Below are 26,755 nucleotides of genomic sequence, written 5' to 3'. Positions count from 1 at the left end.
AACTGCAAAAAAAAAAAAATAAAACCAGGATTTCTCAAAGCCAGTAATTTTGTTTTTTCAATAACATTTATTTACAGCATATAGCTCTTTAGGGAAGCATCTTTTCATTGTAAGAAGAAAAGTTCAAGTTTATGCACGCACTCACCTGTGTTACATTTAAAAAAACTCTAAGGATCAGGTTAAAACACTAAATAACTCTGAGCCTGACTCATTGTTTCTGTACTTCAGACACTGGGTACAGCATCCCAAAGGGAGAGCTGTATCTCCAGTGCTAAAGCAACTGGCCACTGCTCCATTTACACAAAAGGGGTTACTCAGTCAAAAGAACAGAAAAACAGACATTAATAACATGCAATGGAGAGTTTAATCGAAACATGCTCTTTGAAAGAAAAAGAGGCAGATAAAAATCTGCTGAGTCGTGTAGCACCTGAGTTAGTGAAGGTCCCGGAAAAGGTGGCAGCGGCTCACTGGACGGAGTGCCAGCTGGAAGTTCAGAGCCTACTGGTAGCACCTATGATGAAGAGGAAACGCGAGTCCATCAGACACGAACAACAGGAGGATCAGACACCACGTTACAGTCAGTTGTGCTATATGACAGAGGCCTCTACATTTTTTCTGTGGAGACTTCCTTCCTGGAAAGTTAGCATCGAATCCTTGGGGAGTTTTGTGACAGTTGAAGTGTGTGTGTCAGGAGTGGGAGGGTTGTCTGGTTTTGTTGTTTTAATTCAGGCTGCCTTTGACTGGCCGCAATTACCAGTTTAAGCAAGTTGCTCTGCCCAGGAGCAGAGCATCTTGGCAACTTTATTTTCAAGTCTGTGAGAAATGCTACAACAATATTTGTTCATAAATAAAGCCTCTTGGAAACTTTTTTGAAGGGGTGCAGGAATGCACTCAACCTCCTCACAAAAGATCTATTTTAATGGCCCACTAACAACACCAAGCCATGTGCTGCTGGCAACCTGGTCCAAGCAATGACTTGAACAGAAACTGTCACGCTTGAGGATGTCTCCACTTGTTGAAAGCATATTTGAAAGCATCTTACACCAGTCTCCTGATCCATTACTGGTCTTGAACCTGAGGATGTTGATCACCCACAGAAGATGACTGGGCCATGCAACTGAATAAGGGGAAGTCATCCAGGTTACATGGAAGGGGTTAGAGAGACTGGAAAGGTTAGAATGAGGGATCAAAGCCTCCCAGCAAGGTCGGAGAGCACATTCCAGTTAGTTATTTCCATTGTTAGGGAAGTGAGAAGTCCTAGGAATTAAGCGATCCATTACACAATTTGCAATTCTTATTCTCAGCTGTGAAGGTTTGACCATGACTCTGAAGTTTCAGAAACACAGGATAGCCTTATGAGTTACAGTGCTGGTCAGCCAGCTTCCCTTCTGTGACAGCAAACACTGCTGGGTATGTGTAATCAGCCCAAAGTCTGCTCTGGTCCTCAGCAAACAGAACCAGTTCTCGCCTGCAGTCATGTTACCACAGCTTAACTAATGGTTCAGATTGCAGAAATAACTGACCAGTGAAGATACCTGCCACAATTATCTACCCTTCCCCAAATGTTGGGGTAGGAACTAAGCTAAGTTGTATTACCTCAGCTTGTGTGTGTGCTACGAACATACACATGGGCATTACTGTTTCTGATGCATGTTCACTTGTTCAGCTGTGGTAAATTAATCATTTTGTTTATAAATAAAAGGCAAAACATACTTTAAATACATTCATTAGACAAGTCAAAACATATTTACCGTGCAGGTTAACAGGTTGACCATAAACAAAATTAAATACCCCCCTTCCTCGACAGTCTAGTAAACCCCAGATAACTAATGCTTATTAAGCTCCTTAAAAACAACTCAAAGTGAAACTAAAGTTAAGTTTTGAAAAAAACACAAAGTAATTTAGAAGTGAAAGACTCAGAAAGGATAGTTTTCCTAGAACAGACATCAAAAACCTCAAATATTTATTACAATTAAATCCAAGCATTTTTAATTACAGGTTTGCAGTTAGCAGGTTTCTAACTGTTCCAAGCTATTCCTGAACCAGTAACTAGGTTTTACAGTTTTCTAATCTTTCTTTAATTCCCAGCTTCATTTCAATATAAATGCCTCTGTATCTAGATTTCTTCCCTAACTTCCTTGGCAAATATTCCTGCTCCTCCATAGCAGAAATTTTCTACCTTGCATTTGAACACAATCTAAAAGGGAAAGAAGTGCCCCACGGGGCAATAACACAATTTTGCTTAAAAAAATAACTGCTGAGTCCAAGTTGGTGAATCATTTACAATTCAAGGCAAGTGTTACACGGACATGACCTCCACTAGGTAAGAGGAAAAGATGACATTTCTAATATCTGCTGGGGTTCAGGAAAAAAACAGACGAGTCTCCAGAGTCTTAGCTCCATTCATTCAGTGTCCCCTTTTACATCTCCGTATCTTACTTCTCCATTAACTTTACTCCAGTGTGGTCTTGTTAAAGGTGGATTTAGAGGTCAACATGTAACCCATGGGATATCTGTAGATTTATACTCTCAGTAGCATCAGTATGGTTTACTTAATCTTCAAGGAAGAAAACCCAAGGTAGGGAAATAGAATATGAATGCGGCTGAGAGTAGCATAGCAGAACCAATCAAATAGAAAGGGATTCCTAGAAAACTGTAACAACTAAAATAAGGAGAAATCTTGGAGAGGCTGGTGAAATTCTCAAAGGTTATTGCTATAGCAGCTATAAAATTCCCTCAGGTCTCACAAACTTTGCATGTTAGTCTACTAACACACTATTATGATTAGCTGAAACCTCCTCATCCCATATAAAATTGATGAAATTATTTCACCAATTCTTTTCAGTGATCACATCTGGTTTCGTCTTAGAAAAATATCCATCTCCACACAGGAATGGTACCTTATTCATACCCCATCTGTCCCTTCACTTTTGTAAAAACAGCTGGGAAAGTAATAACGTCAGTCTGGTTGGCAAGGCACAGGGAGGAGTTCTGCTCCCTACCTCACCCTAGAAACTTAATTTATTTATCATAGGGCAAGGCAAGAAGCCTTAAGTTTGTTTCCTGTTGCCTTGCTCCCCTGAACAGAGCATTCAAGATTCCCCAAGGGGGAAGTATTAATGATTCTACCGCTAGCAGAAAAATACAGCAGCATCGGTGCTTTACAGCCTGGGAAAGAAGCCTCCAAGGACTTGGATGTGCTTCTAAGAGAAGCACAGAAACATAGAAAGGAAAAAAAAAAAGAACATTTTGGTTATGAAATCAGTGTTCAAAATAAGAGATAAATAAACTTAGATTTTAAAGTCCCAAGGAAGTACTGGCTCAAATACTAAGGGAAGAAGCATTTTCTACATCTGCTACATACACAATCACAGAGGAAGTGGGAGGAAGCTGTATTAGTAAGAGTACAAGGGAAATACTGTTAATAAATGGAGATGGTAGGAGCATTAACTCAGTTACAATGCCTTGAACATTAACCAGCTTCAGGTCATTTGGACAACTTAATAATATGCTTTAACTTTTGGTTAGCCCTGAAGTGGTCAGGCAGTTGGACTCAATGATCTCTGCAGGTCTCTTCTAACTGAACTATTCTATTCTAGTAACAAGGGTGGCTAAAGACAACAAAGTGTTGGTGAGTGGGGAAGAATGGTACAGAAACAAAAAGATGTGCACATTAAGGTTTTTCTTTTGTTAAAAACCTGAATGTTTCTTCAAGCACTTGCATTTAAGGTTTGAAAAGAAAAGGGCTAACAATGGTTTAAAATACTGAAATGCACTGGCAACAATTCATAAGAAAATAGCCAGCCTAATTTCACATACCTACACTTCTGGTTACTGAGCCAAGTAACAACTTCAATGACATCTCAAGTTGTTACTATACAATGTAGCTCAACACTTTATGAAACAGCGTTTGCACAGCACAATTCAGAAAAAAAAATGCTGTTTATGTTTTCAGATACTCTCATCTCTTCTAAATTTTTCAGAATACTGTTTTCACAAATCTAGCATTTGGAAGAGACTATCCAGGCACTATGTAAGGAACAGAGGACCAAAAAAAAAAAAAGAAAAAGCACTGTCAGGTTCATCCTTGCTTTCAAGGATCAGGCTAATGATAAGAAGCAAAGCTAAGCAATCACAACTACTTTGTGAAACATAAAACCTCCCTGACTCATTTTACTGATTATGGATAAAATATAAACCTATTTAAAGCAAGCCTCTCAAATGTCTATTTGGAAAAAGATAAACAAAAAACCACACGCTTCATGGTGCTTCACTCTTCATGGTTAGGAGTAAAAAAAATGAACAGTGACATTTGATAGCTCAGACACAATATAGAATTGAACATTTGTTTCAGCATGGACAGAAGAAAACACCTCTTGGGACAAATAAAACAAGATAAAATTTTCCTTCTGATCTTATAACCAAAGACATACTTGTCTAAAATACTTTGCTGGAAAAAAGAGATTCTGTTCAAAAAGGCTGTTTTCTACAATACTTGAATATTCACACAAACGTTGCATTTCTTACCGGTACCCTGCTAAGAGGGGGCTTTGAAGGAGAGGTGCCTGGTTTCACTACTGCTGTTGCAATGCTGCTTGGTGCCGCAATATAGCTGACCGGGGTGATCACTTGCCCAGGGGTGGCAACTGGTGTCAGCACTGGCAAGCCAGTTGGTCCAAGAGGCAAACTGCTTGGAGGTATACAAGTGCTAACGGACGTCAGGGGTTTAGTTGGTGCAACAGCGGTGGTTGGTATCCCAGGAATAACAGTAGTTTCCATTATCAGCGATGTCTCCAGAGATACTGATGGATGTGCTGTTCCCACGTTACTGTGTTCACTGAAGAGAGACCGTAGCTTTTCTTCCAGGGTCTTTATATCGTCAATACCAGGTGCTTTAGACTGAGCATCAGCATCGGCCTCCATACAGTGAACATGAGGTTGGTTGGGTAACGGAGCCGGTTGAGGCTGGCTGTGTATCAATGTTTGCTGTACTGCAGGCAAGTTAGTGACTGGCTGTGGTAAGACACCAGGCAAGGGAACCTGGGGCAACATAGATGTTGCACCTGGAATCTGGGGCAGGACAGGTGTTGATGTAATTGCTGATGGGATGAGTAAGGGATGTATCACTGGCTGAGTGACGGAACCACATACGCTTGTTGCTACAGAGGATGATAAAGGTGCAGAGACTGGAAGAGATAAGCCAGCTGCACTGCAGAGCTGTGATTTATCTACAGACTGCCCACTCTCAGGTAGTGATTGTGGAGCACTTACAACTGTTGTTTCTGCCAGGCTGGAGACAGAGCCACTAGTACTAAGCTGAGGAAGCTGTAAAGCCACATTCTGAGCCAGAGACAGGGCAACAGATGTCTGTGGTGCTGCTATACTACTTACTATTTGAGGAGCAGACTGAGATGTCACAGCTGGTGCAATGACACCAAGACCAGTGACACCAGCAACCTGGGTACCTGGCAGTGCCAAAGAAGCCGGTGTGCTGATGCTGGGGACAATGTCTCCAGTTACCGGCTGAGCAGGCTGGGACGTGACAGTTAAGGAGAAAGATGCAGGGGCGCTTACACTGGAAGCCACACCACCGGACTGCTGTCCAGATTGTGAGGCTGGAGGAGGGGAAACAGAGCTTGACACACTTGCACTTGGCGCAACTCCAGCAGCTGCACTTTCTGAAGGCAAAGTAACAGAACCTGGAAGAGAAACACCTGTGCTAGAGGGAACAGATATTGAAGCAGCAGCTACAGATGTGGGAGGTGCACCACTGCCTGCCATGGTAGAAAGCGCAGGTGGAAATGGTGGTATTGTTTGATTGAACACTGGAGGAGCTGTACTAGGTCCTTCTGTCATTTGAGCATGCCCCATCTCAGAGAAAGCTTGCTGCAAGCTCAGTGATGATGCAGAGTGGGAGAGATTCATTCCAGGACCATGTAGTGGAGATGCAGCAACTGAACGAAAAGAAAAATATCAACACTGTAATGAATTTTCCTAGTTGGATTGTTTCCTATTGCTAGACTAAGACCAAGTTTACCTCTCTGCATAAATCAAAAAATATATATATAAATCCAGGAACAAATTATAACCACAGAATTCAGGTTTCAGAGTCTTGCAGAGAGCCCATCAACATTTTTTCCTACAAGAATCCTGCATATCATCATCCAGATTATAACCACTCCTTACCAGCACAGTCATTTCCCTACTTCCAGGTACTTTAAGTGCTTAGGAGCTTGTCTGTTTACTTAACTAACTTCAGTTTTGAAGAACGTGTCTTAGCCTTCAGATTTTAAGAGTTCAGATAACTTACCCATATCCGGAGTTTCTTTTCCTCCAGGAATAGCAGAAGTGAAAAATCCCTGTTCTTTTAACCGACTCTCAGGGACAGGGCTGACAATAAACCGTCTTCCTGCAGAATGGACAACCTGGGTAAAGGAGCTAGGAGGAACCCCTAAACAGAAAGAAGTTGGATATTCAGTGATACAGAGCTGTAACAAAATACATAACCTGCAATATGGAATGTGAACTCCATCATACAAAATAAAAACCTGGCTGCACCCATCCGCTGAAACAGAAAAAGGTAACTGTTGAAAAAAAATCACAAAAGACTTACCTATTCTTTGTGGCATGGAAGATGTAGGATCTGGCTGTTTGAACTCTAATTTCTGTAAAGTAAGATAAAATTTAAAGTTCTATTCTGAAACAGAAACCCACAAGATAGTTCTTAAAATGCTAGCTTACTGAAATGTGGGCATTTAAGGTATGCAGTGCCATGGACCCAAGCACCATTACCAGACCAGTAGAATTTTGCCTAAACAAATGTCATTTATAGTGCTTTTATAACTTCTCGGTTTAGTGACTGTCAATGTAACAAATTGATCTAAGCATATTTTTTATAACAGGCAGTCCAGCCTATTTCCTTAAACATTCCATAGTTAAATAATTAAATAAATGGACGTTTCAAAGTAGTTCTAGAAATAAGGCAAAGATTCAGGAAATGTCACCCCTTATGATTCCCAACAACCAGCTTCAATACCAGTGCTCTCTAATTGACCCATCCAGTCTCTTAGTAGCCCACTGACCACAGAGGGCCTGACTCCAAGCTCTCAGTGTTTATGGAGCAGCAGAAAGCTGGGGATTTTAGTGCCCTGTCCTACAACAACCTCAAACCCAAGAAGCCTCAGCATTTAAGATTGTCTGCCTAGTGGTCTACTTGGAAATTCAGCACCTTCAGAAATGTTAGAACATGTCAAAAAACAATGGTTTAAGTTCTTTATCTTTCTAAATAAATTTTAGGCTTTCATCCTGATCTGAAGCTCTGGTATCTTTTCATTTCATTTTTAAGCTTTGATATTTCCCATGAAAGGATGTTTCAGTTCTAACTAGCTCTACTCACAAAACCATACCACCCAAAACCGAAAACATGAATAGCTAAGGTAATCCATCTTTTACATACCTGCGACCCTGGAAAGAAGCCATCCTCTTTTGTCCTCATACTCTCCAAACCCTGATCACCTTCTGGCTCCACACTTACATCCTCACTCAGCATTTCATCTGCTTTCTCAATAATCTCTCGCACCTGTTCTACAAATGAGTCTCTCTCAGTTGCTAAAATAAACTCATTCTGCACCTGTAAAGACAGCAGAAGAGCAATATTTTTTATTTATCACAAATTATTTCAAAACTATGTATTGAACATTGAGTGACCATAATTTAACTTTCAGTGTTACTGTTTGTCCTCCCTTCACCATTCTTATGCACAAGGTAAAGTTGATGACATCCTGGAGAGAAACAATTGCTTCTCATCATCTCCAGCACTGAAATATTTGCTCTGGTTTTCTCTTTGCTGTGGAACAACATTCAATCTCTTTTTCTACCTGTCACCTCAATCTTTCCTTAGCACAGTTAAATTGAAAATTAGCAACCTAATTTTACTGCCACATTTAAAGAAAGATATATTTAAAAAAAGAAATTTCTATATTGCAAGATGGATTCTGTCCTACTTTATTTCCATTCTGTACTGAACTTCTACTCTACTGAGGTTGCACATCACATCACTAGCTCCTGAAAGTCTGACTGCAGTACATAAACACAATTATGTTTCCTATTTGGTGAGAGGAAGCACGTTCAACCTATCAAGTTTCAACACACTGTACAGCTTTATAAAAATAAATACTGCTGCTTATGTTGGAGTAAACGAGGTTAAACAAGTACACTTTGCATTTAGACAGAAATTCTTAGTTTGTTAGTCTGACCCATGAGAAAATTCTGTGTCCTGAAATAATGCACAATAACAGCTTCACGGCATCAGTTACTCTACGAAACGTAAGTAAAGCTGTCAGTCACAGTATCTCTGTGTGGAAAGAGAGAGAAAGTGCCTTAGAGATAAAGCATGAGGCACTGTTCTCAACAGGTTTCTGGGATGCTGGTTCAGAAACCCAAGAAACAAGCATTATGTGCTTGTATTAGCCTTTGCAATGCAGAATACTTACTAATTAAAAAAACCTTCAGTACTTCAAGTAAAGTAGTGCCAGATACCTATGAGGTATGTGGAATAGACCTAATAATCTGACTAAAATGAATACTGAAAAAGTCTTATAACTGAAAGTTTCCTCGATATTCAACAAGAAAGTGATGAGCACAAAATTCTAGATAAGGTCATGTACTTTCAATGACGTGACTGTGCTTTGGAAACACAGTTCACTTGTTTTGTTTGCACTCATCAACTGTCTGCTCTTTAATCAAACATACTACTTTATTCCTCCATAGGATTAATTTAGATATAATACAATGTAAGATCTGTAATGCCTGCATATTTCTTGACACTTAATATCATGTAACTGACTTGTTTACACTGTCAATACACGTACATAGGCAAGAACCAACTTCCTCTTTCTTGGAAAGGCTTTCTCCTGAGCTTCTAATTTGGTTCCTTCTGAAAAAGTAGGAACCCAGCACAGACCACCTATTATTATTCTGCCACCTTTCTGTACCAAATGATGAATGCCACACAAGTGTCCAAGAAGCTGGGGAAAAGATACTGCTTTTTGTGTTACGTCCCGCTCCAACCCACTTCTCCATTTCAGTAACACTAAAGTGATCTCAGTTTCATTCAGATTGTGCCAGCACAGGAATATAAATTTCAATTAAAATAATTGTGGGAGGCTCTATTCCACACTACAAGGTACTTGCATTTAAACGTGTCCTATATATGTGTGTTTAAATGATAAGTTCTTTTCTATGTTTGACCAGTATCTGCTGAATGAGAGGCTTATTTGTTTACTTTGAGATACAATGGCTAGCTTAGTCAAAAGCAGCAGTAATTACTAACTTTCAGAAATGAGAAAAAAAAATTGATTCTCACTCCTTAAAGGGCAGAATCTTGATGTTTCTGTTAAGAACAGCAAAAACTCAAAAGCTTAAGCAAAAGTTTTAAAGATTTAGCAATGTTTTGGCCTTAGAAAAGCAAACAATTTATTTAGCTTTGTGGTGTTTTCAAAAAGTTGTCTGCAGTTTTTCCGAAAATTAGACTGTAAAAAAAATTAAAGCAGATATACTCAGTAAAAACTGAAATTTTAGGGTAAAAAAAAAAGTGACTCAAATGTTCACATGAACTAAGCATGCAGTATTAACTGTCAATTTCATACTCTACTCTGTGCCCACAGTCTCTAGCTGTACTTACAAAGCAATAAAGTGAGCACAGGAAAAAGAGGAAGCAGGCTATGCTACATGGAAAGAAGCAAGTGAGAAAATAAGACTGCTTATATTATTATTATGATTAAGACTGGACTCAATCTTTTATTTCTGAGACGTATCTTACCATAATCGAAGCTATTTCTTCAGGGTTGTCACCATCCAAATCGAATTTGAAAGTAACCATTTTCCGATTATGTGTCTCTAGCTGGCATTCCACTACCCGATCACCTTTATTTGAAACCTAAAGTAAAGAAATTATGAAAAGCATGAGAATATAAGGCTTGAGTTTTAAAGCCCATGGAGACAAACCAAAAGTACTGCTTTAAGATGAACACATTCTCTTTTTCTAGACTAATAAACGGTGCAATTTACTGCACTATTTTCCTGAGGATCTACTAATTACTCAAACATCCAAGGTTACCTTGTCCATACTTCTCTAGAACTCCTGATGCTCCCTTGTTCCTTTCTAGCTTACACGTCACTGGCCTAGCTTTACTAATAAGATTAAAGCAAATATTCAGGAATAGTCTGTGGAATCACTAGTGGCTATGCAAGCTGATTTTGCCATCTGCAATGCTCCCAAAAGCTCTTAATTATGACTTTTGGAATACTGACTCCAGAAGCAGAAGAAATACAGCGGATAGCTTGTGTGCTTAGAGGTGGCAGTGGGGGAACAGCAACATACCAAACAAGCACACAGAAGACACACATTCCTCAGAAGAAAATCAACTTTTGAAGTTCAAAAACGGGCAACAACATTACCAAACTGTCACTTAAGTTAAAAACAAAAACCACAACACTCACATTTAGAATTCTCAGTTTTGGCCTAGCAGTCTTCTCATGTCGAGAGCGACTGCGGACAGACCTCCGCATATGACGCTTGGTAGTCCTCCCTTCGTGTCTCCCACTAGAAGCAGGAACATTCTCATTGCCATCACTCATTCCTGAAGCAACATCAGAATGTGCACTAAAAAAAGCAACTTTGTATTAGTACCCATGCACTCCATAGCTGCAACAACAATACGGTTTACCCTGCCAGATGATACTCTCCTCAGGATAGCAGTGGCTGCCTGTTAATCACAGAGCAGGGGAGAAGAATTCTGTCAACCAATAAAGCTGCTTGAATAGTAATTATAAGAGTAATTACTTATGTATTTCTTGTAAGCTGAGCTGTACAAGTACATCTTCCAAATATGTTTTCAAGCTGTTTGAATTTTAAATTCAGTTTAAGTGCCAAAAGGACAGAAAAGCGTCCCTTACAGTCAATACAAAAGATTAGAAGTCACTGCACATGAACCTCTTCACTCCCTTCATCGTCTGCTGTAAATCAAACCTTTCTTCAACTCTCATTAAGCCTATTTTTCCTCTAGGAAGCTTATTCCCTCCTGTCCTCAGAGAACACCCCTACTGAAAAAGAAATATTCCCTGGTGAAAAAGAGGTCCCTAAAGATATTTCTTCCTTGGGTAATCTGTCACATGAAGTTGAAATTCAATACGGTGAAAAGAAATCCATGCTTACCTATCCATAGAGGAAGCCAAAGGAGTAGACTGAGCAGGCTGTGTTGATGGCAGAGACTCTGAAGGAGCCGTCTGTGAGACTCCTTGAGTGCCCTATGGAGAGAAACCTGTATCAAGAACTCCAAAGAACCCCCATCCTTTTGATGTCACCCATTAGTCTTTAATTTTTCCTCCCAAATCAGTTATAAAGCTAAAAGCACTGCCTTTTTAGAACTTCAAACAGCTGGCATCTAGAAAGCTCTAATTTACAAAAAGATTGGAGAGCAAACTGCAGTGAAGCAAATTATCATCCTGGGGAGGAGTGGGGGAAGGGCAGAAAATCAGCCATCCTTTCTACTGCTACGTGTCACTAGTTTGCCATGCAGCCATAGTCTTACTAACAGAATGTGCAAAAGGCAAGCCAATGCAGAACTCAAAGACGATTCAAATTCTCCCTAGCATCATCAATGCTGCAGGGAACGGGCATAACGAGAGGATCTCAAAGGCTATCAGTTGCAGTTTCTCATTGATATGGCAAAATATTCTACGGTACTAGCAAGAAGTGAAGTGTTAACAGGTTTTTGCCTGTAGGAGGCACACTCACTTCCCAACAGAACAGCCAGTGGCAACAAGGTCCCCACATTGGCATGACATTCTGCTGTAAGAAAAAGGTTATTTGAAACATTAATTTCCATCTGAAGACAAGCATGGAAGGGATTAGTTCCCCACACACATACACTGTACCATAATTCAAACACCCTAAATGTATTGTTACATTGTATTCAACATAATTACCTCCACAACTGCCTGCTGTGAAGAGGCGGACGAGGCCTGTTGCGCTAAACTCACTGTAGGCTGGGGCACTTGAACCTGTCCTCCTAGGTTGCCCATAGGAACTAAAACATTTTGCTCCACATACGGCTGCACAACAGGGGCAAGATAGCCTGGCTGAGCCATTACATCTGTGGGTAAGGGAGGGGACAGTACAGCAGAAGGAATGCTAACAGAAGCCACAGCAGAGGAAGGTGCAACACTTGAGTCTCCTGGGTACTGAGGCGGCAGCCGAGATGGAAAGCCCTGCAATAGAAATGAAGGAGTCAAGTTAGTGAATATCAGAGCTAATTAGGAAAAAAAAAAAAAAAAGTATCAGTTTCAGGGGCATCTTCTAACTTTCCTTTCTGTACTTATTCAAGTATTTCCAAAGACCATCTTTCCAGAGAAGCAGAGCAGCTGCTCAAATAGCCAAAGCCTAGCTTACAAGTCACCATGCTTCAACAAGCAAATTCCCACCCAAAATTTCAAGTCTTGGTCAAAACAATCTTCATATCCCAATTCTCTCCAGTTGCCTATGTGACTTAATATTTTAAGATCTGAGACTTGAAATTAGTTTGAAGAATTTTTAGTGTGAACTGCTTAGACCATGTTATGCAACTGCTGCTGATTCTCAAGACTAGCAGTAGCTCTATACAACTTTGTTCTAAAAGAACAATCATGCCAAGTCACAATTTCTGTCACTATTCATATTGCCATTTTTACAATGATTGCACGAAGTAGATTGAAGCAGTCCTTGCCGACCAGTCTAGCACTTCATGATTAGCATCAGGTACTTACTTTGTATTCAAGATCCATGTCTCCTGACTTATTTCTAGAAAATCAGTGTTGACCCCTCCCCACCTCCCTTCCCCTTCCCAGACTTGGTATGAAATACTGACATTGCTGAATATGCTGCCACAGATTCTCTTTCCAAAACACGACTCCTATATTTAAATCACAATGTTTTGGGTCTCTTTTTTTTATTCAAGTTGGCAGATCTCTTGGATATCCTCCTTTACACAGTTGTTGTCCAAAGTCCTGCACTATGTTTGTCATTTTAGACAAATTCCATTGCCAAATGTAAAAAAAAAAAAAAAAAATCAAAACACTAGGGTGTTAGAGGACACTTTTTCCTCTTTAAAAATGTCCTTGACCACACAACAGAATTCATCTTTGTGGCTCAGTGGCTCTCTTATGAGAAGTGAGTTGGCCAAGGCACACAGTTCTGAGCTGGCACCTTAGAGCAGGTGAATGTGGAGGGCAGGGGTGGGGAAGAGCTCTGCTGGCTTGCAACAATACCTGGTAAAGAGCATCTCCAGCAGGAAGTGAAGCTTCAGCAGCTTGTCCAATGCTGACTGGCAATCCCACGGACTGGACAGCCGGCTGTAGGAGCTGCGGGAGAACCTGGCTGGGCAACTGAGCCACAGGCTGCATCAGTGTGGGAAGCTGGCTAGGGACAACAGTTGATCCTACAGGGATAGCAGTTGCCGCAGCAGATGTTGCCAGCGTGAGCAGTGGCTGATTCATGCCACCTGGCATTGAAATGGGCAGCGACTGGAAACCCGGCTGAGCCACTGACACATGAGGAGCTGCTATGGGCAACTGAGAGACTGAGAACTGGGGAACCATGGAAGTTGGCAAGGGCTGTCCCATGGGTAGAAAGTGAGAGCCAACAGGGACTGATGGGGCAACTGATGGTTGAGGGAGAGAAGGTGCTGCAACAGGTAATTGAGGCTCGCCTTGGATGATCGACACTGGTTGGGAAACAGGAAGCTGGGGAGGTAAAGAAAATAGAGATAGATTTTTTTGTTTTTTAAGCAGGGTTGCAGAAAGCAGAATTTTTATGCATTAGTCAAAGAAAGAATTATTCAAGTTACAGCACTCTGTTAAAGTGGGTGGGGAGCACAGTTGGCAGAGTGGCTGGGAAGTTGTCTGGAGTTCCAAAAGGTCCTCACTTCGCAACACTTCCCCTGAAGAACTCCACAAGCTCTTGAAACAGACACCCACAGAGGGTGAAAGAGCAACATTAGAATACCCTGAAGCACTGACTTGTGCATAAACAGAATCCAATTCCCCTCAACTCTGTCCCCAGAGCCAAGCCTGTCCTCTTACAGGAAAGAAGCACAAATCTTTCAACAAATCTCTTAGCTTTGGGTATGGGGACTAAAGCAATGGAGAATGAAAAGCCACTGTGCCAGCATTCAGAGAATGGCAGTGGATATGTCAATTAAAGCCAGCAAATGATGCAACTTGAGAGACAGTTTAGATGAACAAGCAACAAAACAATAATTTTAAAAACAAAATCAAGGCTCACATGTTCAAGATAGAGATATGAGCCAAAATGAAGTAATACTCAGTAACAGAAGCTTCTTGACCAGGGAGTAAAGGAGAAGAGCTGAGTAAGAGAGATGACAAGAGAGGAGAAGGTAGTCCTTATGGTTCACTACCTAAGTATGTGAACATGTGTTTTACACACACAATGGTGCAGAAGATGTACATTCTATGGGAAGCAGAGAAATGACAAGTTCCTGAAAATGTATTCATAGTACTCCATTCATCAATATGCCTCATGATATTTTTGACAGTTTAAAGACCTTTGAGCATGGAAGTGCTATCCCTCCCTCAAACAAATTATTCATGACTGCCATGTGTGAAAGAAAGTTTCCAATACATATTTTCCAGCCAAACCAACAGTTGTAGTATACCAAGAACACTGCTGTCTGGATGAATGTTTTGGAACTATTAAGAGAAGACGATAAAAGTGAAAGTAGCAGCATATTTAATTTGCCAGCTGTGAAGAGAGATCTTCTGCTAGAAAGAAAAATACTGCTTACCTGTGTCCCAGCTGCTGCCTGAGGCATTGGCATAACCTGTGAAGTTTGAGTTTGAGAGACAGTTTGTGGGGGAGTGGCACCAGTAGAAACTGATGGCTGCTGCGGTAAGTATTGTCCAGGTTGCTGAGAAGAGGCTGGCTGCTGTGCATTCTGTAGCAGGGAAGAGAGGCAGAAGCTATTCTTAACGGCCAAAAAAGGAAGATTTAAAATTATATCTATTTAAATTTCAACTTTTATTCCCCGCTAAGTGACCTTAACGGTTCTTCTGAACATACTGAGTGAATTAAACTTTAACATTTCTTAGTATTACTAATAAAATTCCATTATCAGCACCAAATCTTGCAACAGGATTTTTGTTTCAGTGAAAACAAGAATGCAGATTCTATAAAGGGAAAGAGACAATTAAGAAGATACTATTTCAAGTTGGAAGAACTCATCAGAATGAGGTCTGTCTAGACAGTCCATCGCAAATCCTGATGTGCCCTTCCTTGCATGGCACCTCCACTGCAAGCTTAGTTAGGAGTTGGGGTAGACAGACATATGAGAAGAAGCATTAACATGATTCTAAAAACAAATTTCAAAAAGTAAACAAAATTAGAGGATTCTTCTTTTCTTGTCCAAAACTATGAGTTGAAGAGTAGACAGGGAAAGGCTGCTCCTTAAGGAGTCATCAAGTTCCTACACTGAAAACATTTTAATTCCAGGTTTAGAAACCCATCATACCTGCTGAGCGTGTTGGGTAGGCTGAGAAGGTACCGATGCACTACTTGAAGTTGACTGGCCTTGCACTTGTGTCTGGAGGGGAAAAAAAGAATCAGCTTAAAAAAACATATGGTTTCTGCAGCAGGCAGTTAAAATCATTTCTGCCTGGAATGATCTGGTTGTAATAGGTTTCTAGCTGTTCTTTCTGGACAAGTAGTTCATTTGGCCAAATTCCACTATGAAAACCAGAACAAAGTAGTGCCATCTGGAAAAGTACCAAACTCCATTTTAAGTCTTCCAAGACAACAAAGTCTTTGCAACCCAGATGCCCCGCGATATGAGACAGATCAGCCTACCATCTTCTTCCTCCACTGATGATGTGTTAACATCAGGATGCCGTGGTAGGTATGATAACTGGAAATAGAGGCATTAAAGTTTACCTTTTCCTGTGTTCTGAATACAGTTGCAGGGGAGGGGATAAAAGAAGGCTAGAAGAAAAAAAATCAAAGATGTACGGACTTCTAGACCAATAACAAAGTACTCAATACATGTATGTGTCATTTGTTCTTTTTGAGAAGCATGTCAAAATCCAAGTCAAAAGTCATTTCCAGACTCACTACCAGCCAAGAATTAGATTTGGAAGAATCTGGAGGTCCATGTTCTAGCTAAGACAGAATTTTGAATGAATAAGCAACAACAAAAAATGGCTGAGTGGCATACAAATGAATGTGAAAGATGCAGAGGAAAATGGAATGAATTTTCACCATTGTTTTTGTGAGTGACCTTTTTGATCAGATTCTGGAGACAATTAGAGACCTCCAGATAAGTTCCCTAAGCACGCACCACTTTGGTGAACTGCCTTTGTAAGAAACATCTGTTGCATAGGTATATCAGGAATATCTACTAAAATGTCTTAATCCTCTGAATATTCAGCTTGCAGAAGCTTATTGGGAAAAAAGTTTATTAAAAATACATTATTTTAATTATAAAAACTTTGGGAAGAGATGGCTGCCATTGAAAAGAGCCATTTTTTTTCTTTGTAGTTTTAGAAGCTTTTTGAGGCCCTTATTGGCTATAATATAAATATATTCTAGAACCCATTGCAATAATATCTGTTTGTATTGACTCAGTTTGTGTCTTTAGATTCTGATCTTTTAATGAATTAGATAAGAGCTCCTGGAACTTATATTCTGTAAAACAATCTGGATTCCTTATTATGTTTTCCAGGTGTATTTTTAATCTTCTGAAGTTTAGCAAGTTGTTTATGGAGAAACAATCCCAAAGTAATTTCAAACTCCTTGCACAGAAGCTTCAATCCACAAATTCTCCTACGCACAGAAGTTACTATCTATTACACTAGTGATTAAGCTGTTTCAGCTTTAACAAAACACCTTTGTATCCCATACAGAAAGGCTTAAGTACTTAGCTCTAGATCTTACCACAATAAACCAGAAACATTCTCCTCTTTCATCTAGAGGAATCACAAAACTGATAATACTGCAATAACTGAAATGTCAGAGTCCTCAATTCCAAGAACAACAGAAGGAACAAGAGAGAAGCTTAAAGTAAATCTTCCCTTTTCACCAAAAAAAAGAATAATCTTGTGAAAAGTTTCAGAATAGAAGCACAGACACAATACACATACTCCTCACATCCATGGTGTACAAACACATTACTGAAGGATATTACACTCACTACTGCAAGGACATTTACCATATATTGATAAAACACACACCTCCAGCTAAGCTTCAGGTCTCAAATTTTGCTTTTTCAAAAGGACACCACATTCTAGGCTTATAAGGCAGCAAAACCTACATTAACAGTCATTTGTACCACTAGTTTACTACTCTGCTTGTTTCCTTTCTTTAATGATCCTGGAAGTGCACTTCCAAATCCATGTACATGTAATATATACTGCACTCCATTCCGTTTTCTCCCCACTTCCTTCCCCCAAGCCTAGGAAAAACTTTCACAGCTTTCAACAGTCAGCAAGTTAACCCTTTTCATGCTGTTGTCCACTGAAATATTATTCATACAAATGCTCAACTTCAAATAACACATTCTCATCAAAAGCTGAAGAGCAGGAACAAAATACAAAGCAAATTTTACTATCAGTACTGATTCAAACTGCATGGAAGATGCATTTCATTAAACCCATTGGTTAACAGCCAGTTTGGTACTAAAGCTCTCTCTTTCCAAAACAGTAACTAGAACAAAAAACACTGACCACTCATTACCCTTAACACAAAAGCCCTACCAATACTTCACCCGAAGCTGAACACGGACTGAGAGGTTGCTGATGCCTCATTATTTAATTGCAACCTGTTCAGCTAAAGAAATCCTAGTACACCACTGACATCTTGTAAAGTCACCCCCACGAATGCTAAGAATTAGAACCACATGGAGCAAGTGTAAGAGCATGGCTCCCCTTTAAGTGCAAAGTATGATTTATAAAAAGCAAAGAAATTCTGGAAGGGTTTGCTCCTGTAACCTGAGGATAGAGTGCAGGTGGTCCTGATGAAAGCGAGGTGGACAAGGCCTGCTGAGTCGAGGCTCCCTGTTGGAAGCAGATGAAGAGCTGCGACTCTTGCAATACCTTCTGAGGCAGCTGAACAATGGGCAATGAGAAGTCTGAACCAAAAGCAGAAGATGAGCCCCCTGTAGGGGGAGGAGACTGGAAATCGCCAGTGTCAGAGGAAGTCATCTGTGAGGAATCACTGGAGTACTCTGGGCTTCCTTCTGGCCAGCTCCGCCTGGCAGAGCCCCCTCCGGGACCTGCTAACTCAGGACCAAGATAGTTATACTGCTCCTCTGTCACAGGCTGAAGCCGACCATGCAACCCTATGCCATGAGTGGATTCCTCTTGACTGGTCTCCATAGAGCCCCGGCGACTTCGGTAGACCCGTTGGGTTAAAATCGCCCCATCTGCTGGAGCAGAACTCGGTGTGTGCACATGGAACTCAAAGACACAGCTCGTTCTGCCATCACCGCTGTGCGAGAGCACAGCTGGGGCAGAGTGCGGAACAAATACCTGATGGAACGTCATCTGAGCAGGATCTGCACTCAGAGGAGCTGAAACACTGGATAATGGAGAAAGGGGACTCATCCCAGAATCCAGCCTCAGGTTCTGAACATGTCTTGCCAGGAATGCTTGCCCCGATTGATAGTCAAACCCAGAGCTTTGTGGAGGACCACCCTGCACATGCTTTGACTCAGGGACCTGCTTCAAATGTTGTTCAGTCACGTGAGAGTTATAAGCTACTTGATCATACTGCTCCGATACCTGTGATGGATAGTGCATGCCCACCAAATATACAGCTTCTGGATGCATTCTGTAGTGAGCATCCTCTGGAGGCGTTGGTCCAGATCTATAGTCACTGTGTACAGGAGCTGGCTCAAACACAGGATTAACTTGCACATGCAGAGGCTCTCCAGCGACTCTATGAGCTGTTGTGCCCAGCATAACCAATGCCTCTGGTGTCCAATTGGTGGGACTACCACCAGGTGGAACTAAACTCTGGCCAGTCTTCAGCAATGGCTGGAAGTGGCAAGTTTGGGCTTCCAAAAATGAAGTGCTCTTGCGCCGCTGAGCAACTGCCACCTTCGGCGGGCAGACAGGTGGTGGTGAGAAAGACACCGGCCGTTCATGAACGGTTGGGAAAAATATCTGTGAATCTGGGAACGTTGGTGTTCCCCCACGCGGATGCTGAGGCTGTATTGACATGAACAAGACAAGTAATTCATACATTAAAAGTGAAGCACATTAACATGCACAGTTCACGAGGCAGTTCTGTGAAGTAACTTTATAGAATGGCTATTCAATTCATGGTCAAAAACATACAATACTTAGGAAACTTAGATGAGTTGTAAATATCCATTAAATACATCCATGGCAGGCATAGCTACAAATGGAAACATTTGCTTGTGTTAAAGCTGCTTTTCCAGTCCAACTCCAATCATCCACTAAAAGAAACTAGCTTTGCTCATGACAATGGAATGAGATTTATTGTCGTGGGCTATCCGTTGTGGTCATTGCTTGAAATCCAATGTAACTCCTGACATTGCTGCCATATGGGCATATAAAAATTCAGAGTTTGATAGCAGCAACAGTGCAGAGCCTCTAGTTTGCATTTAGAAGATAAAGATGACGTGAAATCTTAGTATTATCTAATGTAAAAAACACAGTGCTAGTGTCCTGTCAGTAGTGTTCTCTGTATGATATCCAGAGAGCTAAAGACAGACCTTTTATGAGATAAGATTGAACCATTCCAGCCTACAGCTGAAAAAAACAAAAAAAAATCCACTATAAAACTGCATGATCTTTGGATTCTACCAAATTCAAACATCCCTTCTGATCACTTTGATCCATTTGCATCAGACTTTTTCACATAAGAAATCATCAGTCATTGAAACAAACCAACTTTTTCCTGGACAATAAGACATTCACAGGTTTAATAACAGCAAAGTCCTCAAGCAATTCCACTCCATATGATGTGCTATTACAGATTAGACTTATGTTAGTCAACACAATATAGGGAAAATTTCACTGGAGAGAGTTCTATATAAGAACACTAAACAATTTAGCAATGCTGCCTGTTTTCATCTTTGCCTACAGTATACTGAGAGAAGGTATTACCAACCCTAAAGGAAAAAAAATTGTTAAAGTCAGCAGCAAATATATCATCTTTAATACAGGTGCTACTTAAAACTTTTTCAAATTGCTGTTTCCACATTGTTCTGTTTCTTTTCCCCTCCCATCTTACAGAAAAGCAGCAGCAAATTTCCATATTGACCAATACTAACGAGACAGTCCCTACTCCTGTACTCTTGAAGAATTCTTCCTACACTTTGAAAATTAGTTCCATATACTTCAATTACAAACAAAAGTTTTCCAGAGCTTATTTTATGTAAATTAAAGCCCCAAACTGAAAACAGACTACCTCCTATCCTGCAAGCTATATTGCATCTGACCTTTTGGAACACATGGGGGTATGTATGGCTTCTTTCCATCAAGCACCAGCCAAAGTGTCAACTCCAATTAAAACTTAAAGAAAAGTCCTCAAAAGTATTAATACTCTGAATTTCTACTATCACTACACTACCTCAGCAAACCAAAGCTTCTAGAACAACCAGCCACAGCAACTAAGCTTTAAAAGCTGGTTTGTGCAATGCTTAATTAACACTGAATGCCTAAGAACTAGTCTTCCCCTTACCTTCTGTGGTACAACTGAATAATTTCCATTTATTTTTACTATCCTATCCTAAAATACAAAATAAAATGTTATCAGTGTTTGACTATTTAAGTGTACCACTTCTCAAGAAAACAAAAACAAAACAATCTAGCAGCACAGTAATTAGGAATGAAAAATTAACTTTTCATTTTTTCATTTTAAAAATGCCCGAAGCCTAGGATGTATTTAATGATAACTTATCTTACTGTGCCAGGAGGCAAATGGTAACACATACAGGACTGACAGAGAGGGAGGGCAGGCTGGAGCGTCGATGCTTGCGTGGAGAGGCAGAGTGCATGGGCAGGACACTTTCCAGGGCTTTAGAAAGCTTTTCTGCAAAGGTTTCTTCAGGGACAGTCCGAAGGTAGAAAGGAGAAAGAGGTGCAGACAGCGTTGGTGGTGGGGTGCAAGGAGCACTGAGAGGGATGCAGGACATAGAGGGAAGAGCAGGAAGGTGGGGGACACAAACTGACATGCTACGACCACGTTGAGGCTAAAGGAGGGAAACAAAAGTTAAGAATTGAACGCTTAAAAAAATAAAAACAAAACTAGCAAAAACTCTAATGAGATAGAAAAGAAATGCAGACACACAATGACAGGCCCAATACTGACTACTATGTGTGCAAAAAGATATGAGAATGCTGAATGAATGCCAACATACACCAGGAACAGGATATGCACCCCTAGGAGGACTCAAGTTTGCCTTAGGTTAGTGAACAATGAGGAAAGTTCCCTAGCACCCTTACAAGAGGCATGTGGAAGGCAGAAAAGAAAAGAGAATGTTTTCTCTGGGGCCATCAGTGTGGTCCATACTGTGTATTCACTCCATTTGGGAGTCTGACAAATAAAAAAGCCCTAAGTTACTGATGAGCTTTCGTTTATTCTTAGTTTAGCGAGTGGATGTGTGTTTGTACTTATCACCTCACCAGTCTCCCTGCTTGGGCACCTCCCTGAATTAAGTGAACTGTTTACAGTTGGCTCTTTATTAACTAAAATGTTACCATAAAAACTTTAACATCACATATTCTACAGCAAGAGTTGTGGAAGAAGTTGTTTTAATATGTGGAAAATTTAGGAAAAATTAGTCTTAGACTAGTGTTTTCCACACAGTGGGCCAATAAAATCACCAAGATTTTGTAATATTGCCACAATCCAGAAGGCCATAGGGTCAAAATCCAACCAAACTGGAAGAATCAGAATTAGACTTTTGTCTATTTGTTTGTGTGGTTTTTTTTTAGGGTGAATGGAAAGGTTATGTTTTAAAGAGACAGCCTTCAACTGCAAGATTTCCTTCTCTAATTATATGTGCTCCTCCTATGGATGTAATTTCTTAAGATAATTAAAATCAAATACAGAACTCCACGAAAAAAAAAGTCAAGATCTCTAGTGGAGATCTGATTTTAAGTATTTCTGATACAAGAAATCTTGCTAGACTGCTCAAGATTTTGGAACAGAGGCATACAGGACCTCAAAGGATTAAATATTTTACCCTTAATCTTCACCTGTTCCAAGTCAGTACTAGTTATACATGTAATTCCTGACTAATTTATCTAGCCTGTTCAGAAACCTCTACAGTACGTCTTTGCTGGTTAGAAAAAAAACCTTTTCCAACCAATAATTCCTTGCTCCTATTTAAGCTTTTTTTGTTGTTGTTGTATTTGACAACAGTGTTGTGATCTGATTAGCCTCTTCTTGTGTTATGGAAGAGCTTTCTTATGGAGAGCTTTCTCTCTCCTCAAGCTCATCTTCCATAGACTCAACTTAACTCTTTCAGTCTTCTCACATAAACCCTGTTTTGCGTATTCCTAGTTGTGTTTTTTTTTGTCACTCTCCTCTGAATTCTCTCCCAATTTACCCTCAACTTTCTTCATCAGGCAGGGTGTCCAGAATAGACTTACCAAAGGCCAAGAGCAACAGAACTACTTCACATAACATGATGTTTGCCTTTTTCACAACAGCATGATGTTTTTGACCATGTCCAGCTTGTGGTCCAATATAATCCCTGACTTTTTTTTTTTTTTTTTGGCAGAATTGCTGCCTAGTTGGTTGTTGCTCATCCTGTACTTGTGTAGCAGATTATTCCTGTTTAGGCATGAACCTTGCTCTTGTCCTGATTGAACTGCATTCTATTTCTTTTTAGGATCATTTCTCCAGTTGTCAATATCATTTTGACTTGTCATCCTGTCTTCCCAACAAACTGTTAGTAGTTCTTGCAGTGTTCTACTCCGTTCTGTCAACCTTCTGGTACCGCGGTCATCACCATAGAGCATGAGCACATTTTAGGAGTGAACTAAGCAGCTTGACTTTACATCTGTTATGTGCTTGTTTTCCCATCCCTCTCAAAAGATTATGGTCTTTCAAGCTGGAAGCTAGCCATCCCAAGGCAGTGAAATGGCTTCTGGTCCAAGATATGCTCGCACACCAAAATATGTCTTATCCAGAGCAAGAGCTTATTTAGAGGGCTTGAAAACTCATTTGCTCAGGGACTAGCAGTACCACACAGCTTCAGGCTCTGACTGAAACCAGGATGTTTTCCAAAAAGGTATGAACACCAATGATTCTGTAATCGAGTCCGCAAGCACAAGTACCAAAAAAGTGAGGACCCTCAAGTCTAACGTATCGCATCATCTCCCTGCATGGTATTACCACATAATAACAAAATGTCACTGCCTCAGGTTTTGATTCTTTAAAAAAAAAAAAAAAAAAAAGGACAAGGGAACCACTGAAGACAATGTAACAGTAGCAGAAGTTCTACTCCAGAGTTGGAATAGACTTCTGCATGGTCTCATACTCTTACCTAAAACATACCAAGGGAAAAACATACCAAAATAAAAGGGCAACACAAATGAACATAGTAGGAAAAGTATTTGTGCCCAGTGCAGACTTTCCAGGGTAAAGGAATATGCATGGCAACTGATGAGCAAATCAACGCAAGCTAGAAATAAAATTGGGAACAAGGGCGTGGGGTCTTTTCAGTCTGGAGTTCTCACATGCAGCATTCTATAACAGTTAAAAAGATCTTACCTTCAGAATCTGTAATCAAAGTCTCACAGAACATACATAGTAATTTCATATTTAAACAACAGCTCTGTTCTAGCCCCTCCTTCAAATCAAAGTAACAGCTTAACTTTAACCCCGGTAACTTCATATACACACAAAACACCTTCTCAGGTGAGATTTAGTGCTTATTTTCAGTCTTGTACTAGGAATGTTATTTACATCCATTAAAATCTCAACCCCAAAGCTTTTTTTTTTTTTTTTTTTTTTTAAAAAAAAGCTTTAAAGACAAATATACCCTTGTATTTTATTTAACTAGACTCGGTCACCTTATAAAAACAGGCCATTAACTGCTCCCATACAGAATTTGTATTGCATGCAAAACAAAACATACATGGAAGACTGCCTGACAGACTTTCCTCTCACCTTTAAAAAGAATGAAAAAACCAGCACCAAATATTTCCATGCATTTGTGATACTGTAAGTTCTGGCTTACCACTGCAGGTGGCTGATATCCTCCATGCTGTTGTGACTGCACTTGGCCAACTGAAGCTGCGTACCCCTGGACTGCAGCTGTTGAGATTGGCTGGTCATGTTGGGAACCATAAGACACAGTCTGTTGACTGCTCACACAAGATTCAGTATAAACAGATGACCCTTGGCCACTGTCAACTGTCCCGTCAGCTGCAGAAATTAAAGACAAAAATCTGCGTTTCAATAACTGCAGTCTTGTTTCATAACTTGAACGTATTATAATAGAATACTAGATTGCATTTGTTTCATGTCACATAGACTTTATAAGCATTTTACCTCTGCTAAAATTTATGTTGGTAGAAAAACTGAGTTTTTTTTTTCTTTCTCAATATAGTAACTCCTTACCAGTATGCCTTCCCCTAACCTCTGAAAAATCAGTAATTTCAGGAGTTCTTTGGAAAGATACTTAAAAGTAAATTATGCTCCCTATTAAACACTGAACGAGAAATAAAAATTTTAATTCCATTTGTCATGAATGATCTTTCAGTTTTGTTTTTATACTTCTATATAAAAATAAGTAAAAGTAATAAACAGGTTGGTTGTGCTGGCTGGTAGATGCACCTGAAGTAGGTATAATAGAGAACTTAAAATCTCTACTTCCTTAGGGCAGATAGCAATTTGATAATTTCACCACTCTAATATGGAACTTATCTAATATCATAATTCAGGTAGTTATTCAAATGTTGGGATGCCAGACAACACTCCCAACTTTTCCTCATCTGTTCATCTTTAGTATGTAGGACAGGAAATGAAACCTTTCCAGAAACTAAGTTCTGATCTGAACTGCTTGCAACAATCTAATTATCACCTTAAACAAAAGTTAGTGACAATTCGTAGAAGTATTTCTAATACATCTAACTGCATTAGTGCAAAAGTACGCAACCTTCTGCATGACAAGAATATATTGTCCCTGCAGGAGGGCACCAAGAACTAGAACATGCGTTCATACTTCAGGTGCCTGAGTTTGCTTAGCTTATTAACTTATAACAAAGGAAAATTATTTTGTGTTAAGACTGAACTGCAAATTACACAGTTGACTTGGCTCAGCTAAGGCACATGAATGCATCTTCTTTTGGTGTGCGTTCCATTGGCCTTATTTTCTTCAGCAGACAGCAACATCTTAAGATAATTAGTGCTATATCCACCAGAAGTTCAAGACTCTCTAATGGTGGGGGAAATAGTGTAAGTGCAAGAGTTCCTAAATAAATCAACTGACACACTTACAAAGAATGGATATACTGGGTTGCTGGAACTGAAGTTGTTGGTGTTGATCAGCTTCTGGTTCTTCAGGCTCCACTTGTGTAGAAACTGATGCTGAAGTAGTGGGGACAGGAGTAGTACCACTGACAGATACAGGATGCTTTGACCCTGCATGGGAAGCACTTGAGGGTTGCTGTTGCTCCAGCTGCTGCTTCTGACTACCTTCTTCCTGAAGCTTCTTCTCCTGTTCTTCTCGCACCAACTGACGCTGTTCTCGCTTTCGCTTAATCAAAGATACCCTGTCCTTGATAGCTTTCGCCATTGTCTTGTGATCCCCTTCACAGACATAGCCAGATTCCACCTGAAGGAGGATATATTCACAGAATTCAGACTGTCATAGACAGCCACTGTTGCGGTACTACAACATAAGCTATCACTCTCTTGCACTAACTTCTCAGTCACAAACTTCTGAAGTAGTTTTATTTCTAGACATTAACAGTAAATGCAGAGGCTGATCCTTCAATGTTTTGTAACACCACCACCACTTACCATTTCCTGTGCTACATCCTCTGGGACATCTCTCTCCAAGTCAAAGGAAAACTCTATTGCCTCATTATCTTTATATTTGCCCTTAAGTTTTTTGATGTCTTCAATTCGCAGCCAGAGTTTAATGGCAATTTTTTCTCCATCATCTTCCTCTGCTAGTTCTACCCGTACTCCAGTCTCTTCTTGGAAGAAAGCATGATTCAAAAGGTCCTTAATAGCATATCTAACATATTGGGAAAGAATGTAGAAAGCACACAGTTATTAGGTTTTCATAAATTATTAAGGAATGTCTTTGCCTGGTGATCTGCTAAATTTGTCTACATTTCATGCTTCCTCCCATTAATCCTCCCATTAATTTGACAGCTTACCATTCAGATTTCTATATAAAATCATGATGGAGAAATACAGTACAGATGCAGTAAAGCTATACATTGGTCAACAGAAATGCCCACAGATTTTACATCAACAGAACTGAATAGGCTATGTATTAATTAAAGAAGAAACAGTTTGGTTTTACTGAAGGTTAAGATCTAACACAACCCATAGTCCCCAAATCGGATCAGTAATAATTAAATATATATTTCAGTCTATTTCATGATATTGTCAGAAGTCTCATCTAGCTAATTCAATGAGAATTAGCTAAGCACCACATGATTTCTTTCATATTCTGTACTATCTTGAACCACTTCGACTTGTATCATTTGG

The 26,755-nt window shown here is 40.0% G+C and overlaps 1 protein-coding gene across 6 annotated transcripts in view; it reads right to left on the bottom strand.

The window, feature by feature from the left end:
- The window catches only part of WNK1 (WNK lysine deficient protein kinase 1), a 106,315-nt gene that overhangs the window by 19,604 nt on the left and 59,956 nt on the right, over positions 1-26,755 (bottom strand). The window contains exons 6-22 of one of the 6 annotated variants that reach the window (XM_035550716.2): positions 26,054-26,273; positions 25,529-25,865; positions 24,267-24,454; positions 21,009-21,266; positions 18,826-19,254; positions 15,564-15,635; positions 14,841-14,990; positions 13,306-13,779; positions 11,989-12,270; positions 11,216-11,307; positions 10,501-10,663; positions 9,821-9,937; positions 7,457-7,630; positions 6,614-6,665; positions 6,311-6,451; positions 4,528-5,954; positions 428-511 (exon numbers count right to left, since the gene is read on the bottom strand). In XM_035550716.2, the coding sequence (XP_035406609.1) occupies positions 428-511; positions 4,528-5,954; positions 6,311-6,451; positions 6,614-6,665; positions 7,457-7,630; positions 9,821-9,937; positions 10,501-10,663; positions 11,216-11,307; positions 11,989-12,270; positions 13,306-13,779; positions 14,841-14,990; positions 15,564-15,635; positions 18,826-19,254; positions 21,009-21,266; positions 24,267-24,454; positions 25,529-25,865; positions 26,054-26,273 (4,660 nt within the window). The remainder of the gene's footprint in view (positions 1-427; positions 512-4,527; positions 5,955-6,310; positions 6,452-6,613; positions 6,666-7,456; positions 7,631-9,820; positions 9,938-10,500; positions 10,664-11,215; positions 11,308-11,988; positions 12,271-13,305; positions 13,780-14,840; positions 14,991-15,563; positions 15,636-18,825; positions 19,255-21,008; positions 21,267-24,266; positions 24,455-25,528; positions 25,866-26,053; positions 26,274-26,755) is intronic. The other 5 variants (XM_035550711.2, XM_035550713.2, XM_035550712.2 and 2 more) reach the window with 5 other exon arrangements.

The sequence above is a fragment of the Cygnus atratus genome, chromosome 1 (assembly GCF_013377495.2).
Source record: "Cygnus atratus isolate AKBS03 ecotype Queensland, Australia chromosome 1, CAtr_DNAZoo_HiC_assembly, whole genome shotgun sequence".
In the NCBI taxonomy this organism is placed as follows: domain Eukaryota; kingdom Metazoa; phylum Chordata; class Aves; order Anseriformes; family Anatidae; genus Cygnus; species Cygnus atratus.
This window is presented reverse-complemented; position numbering and strand designations above follow the sequence as displayed.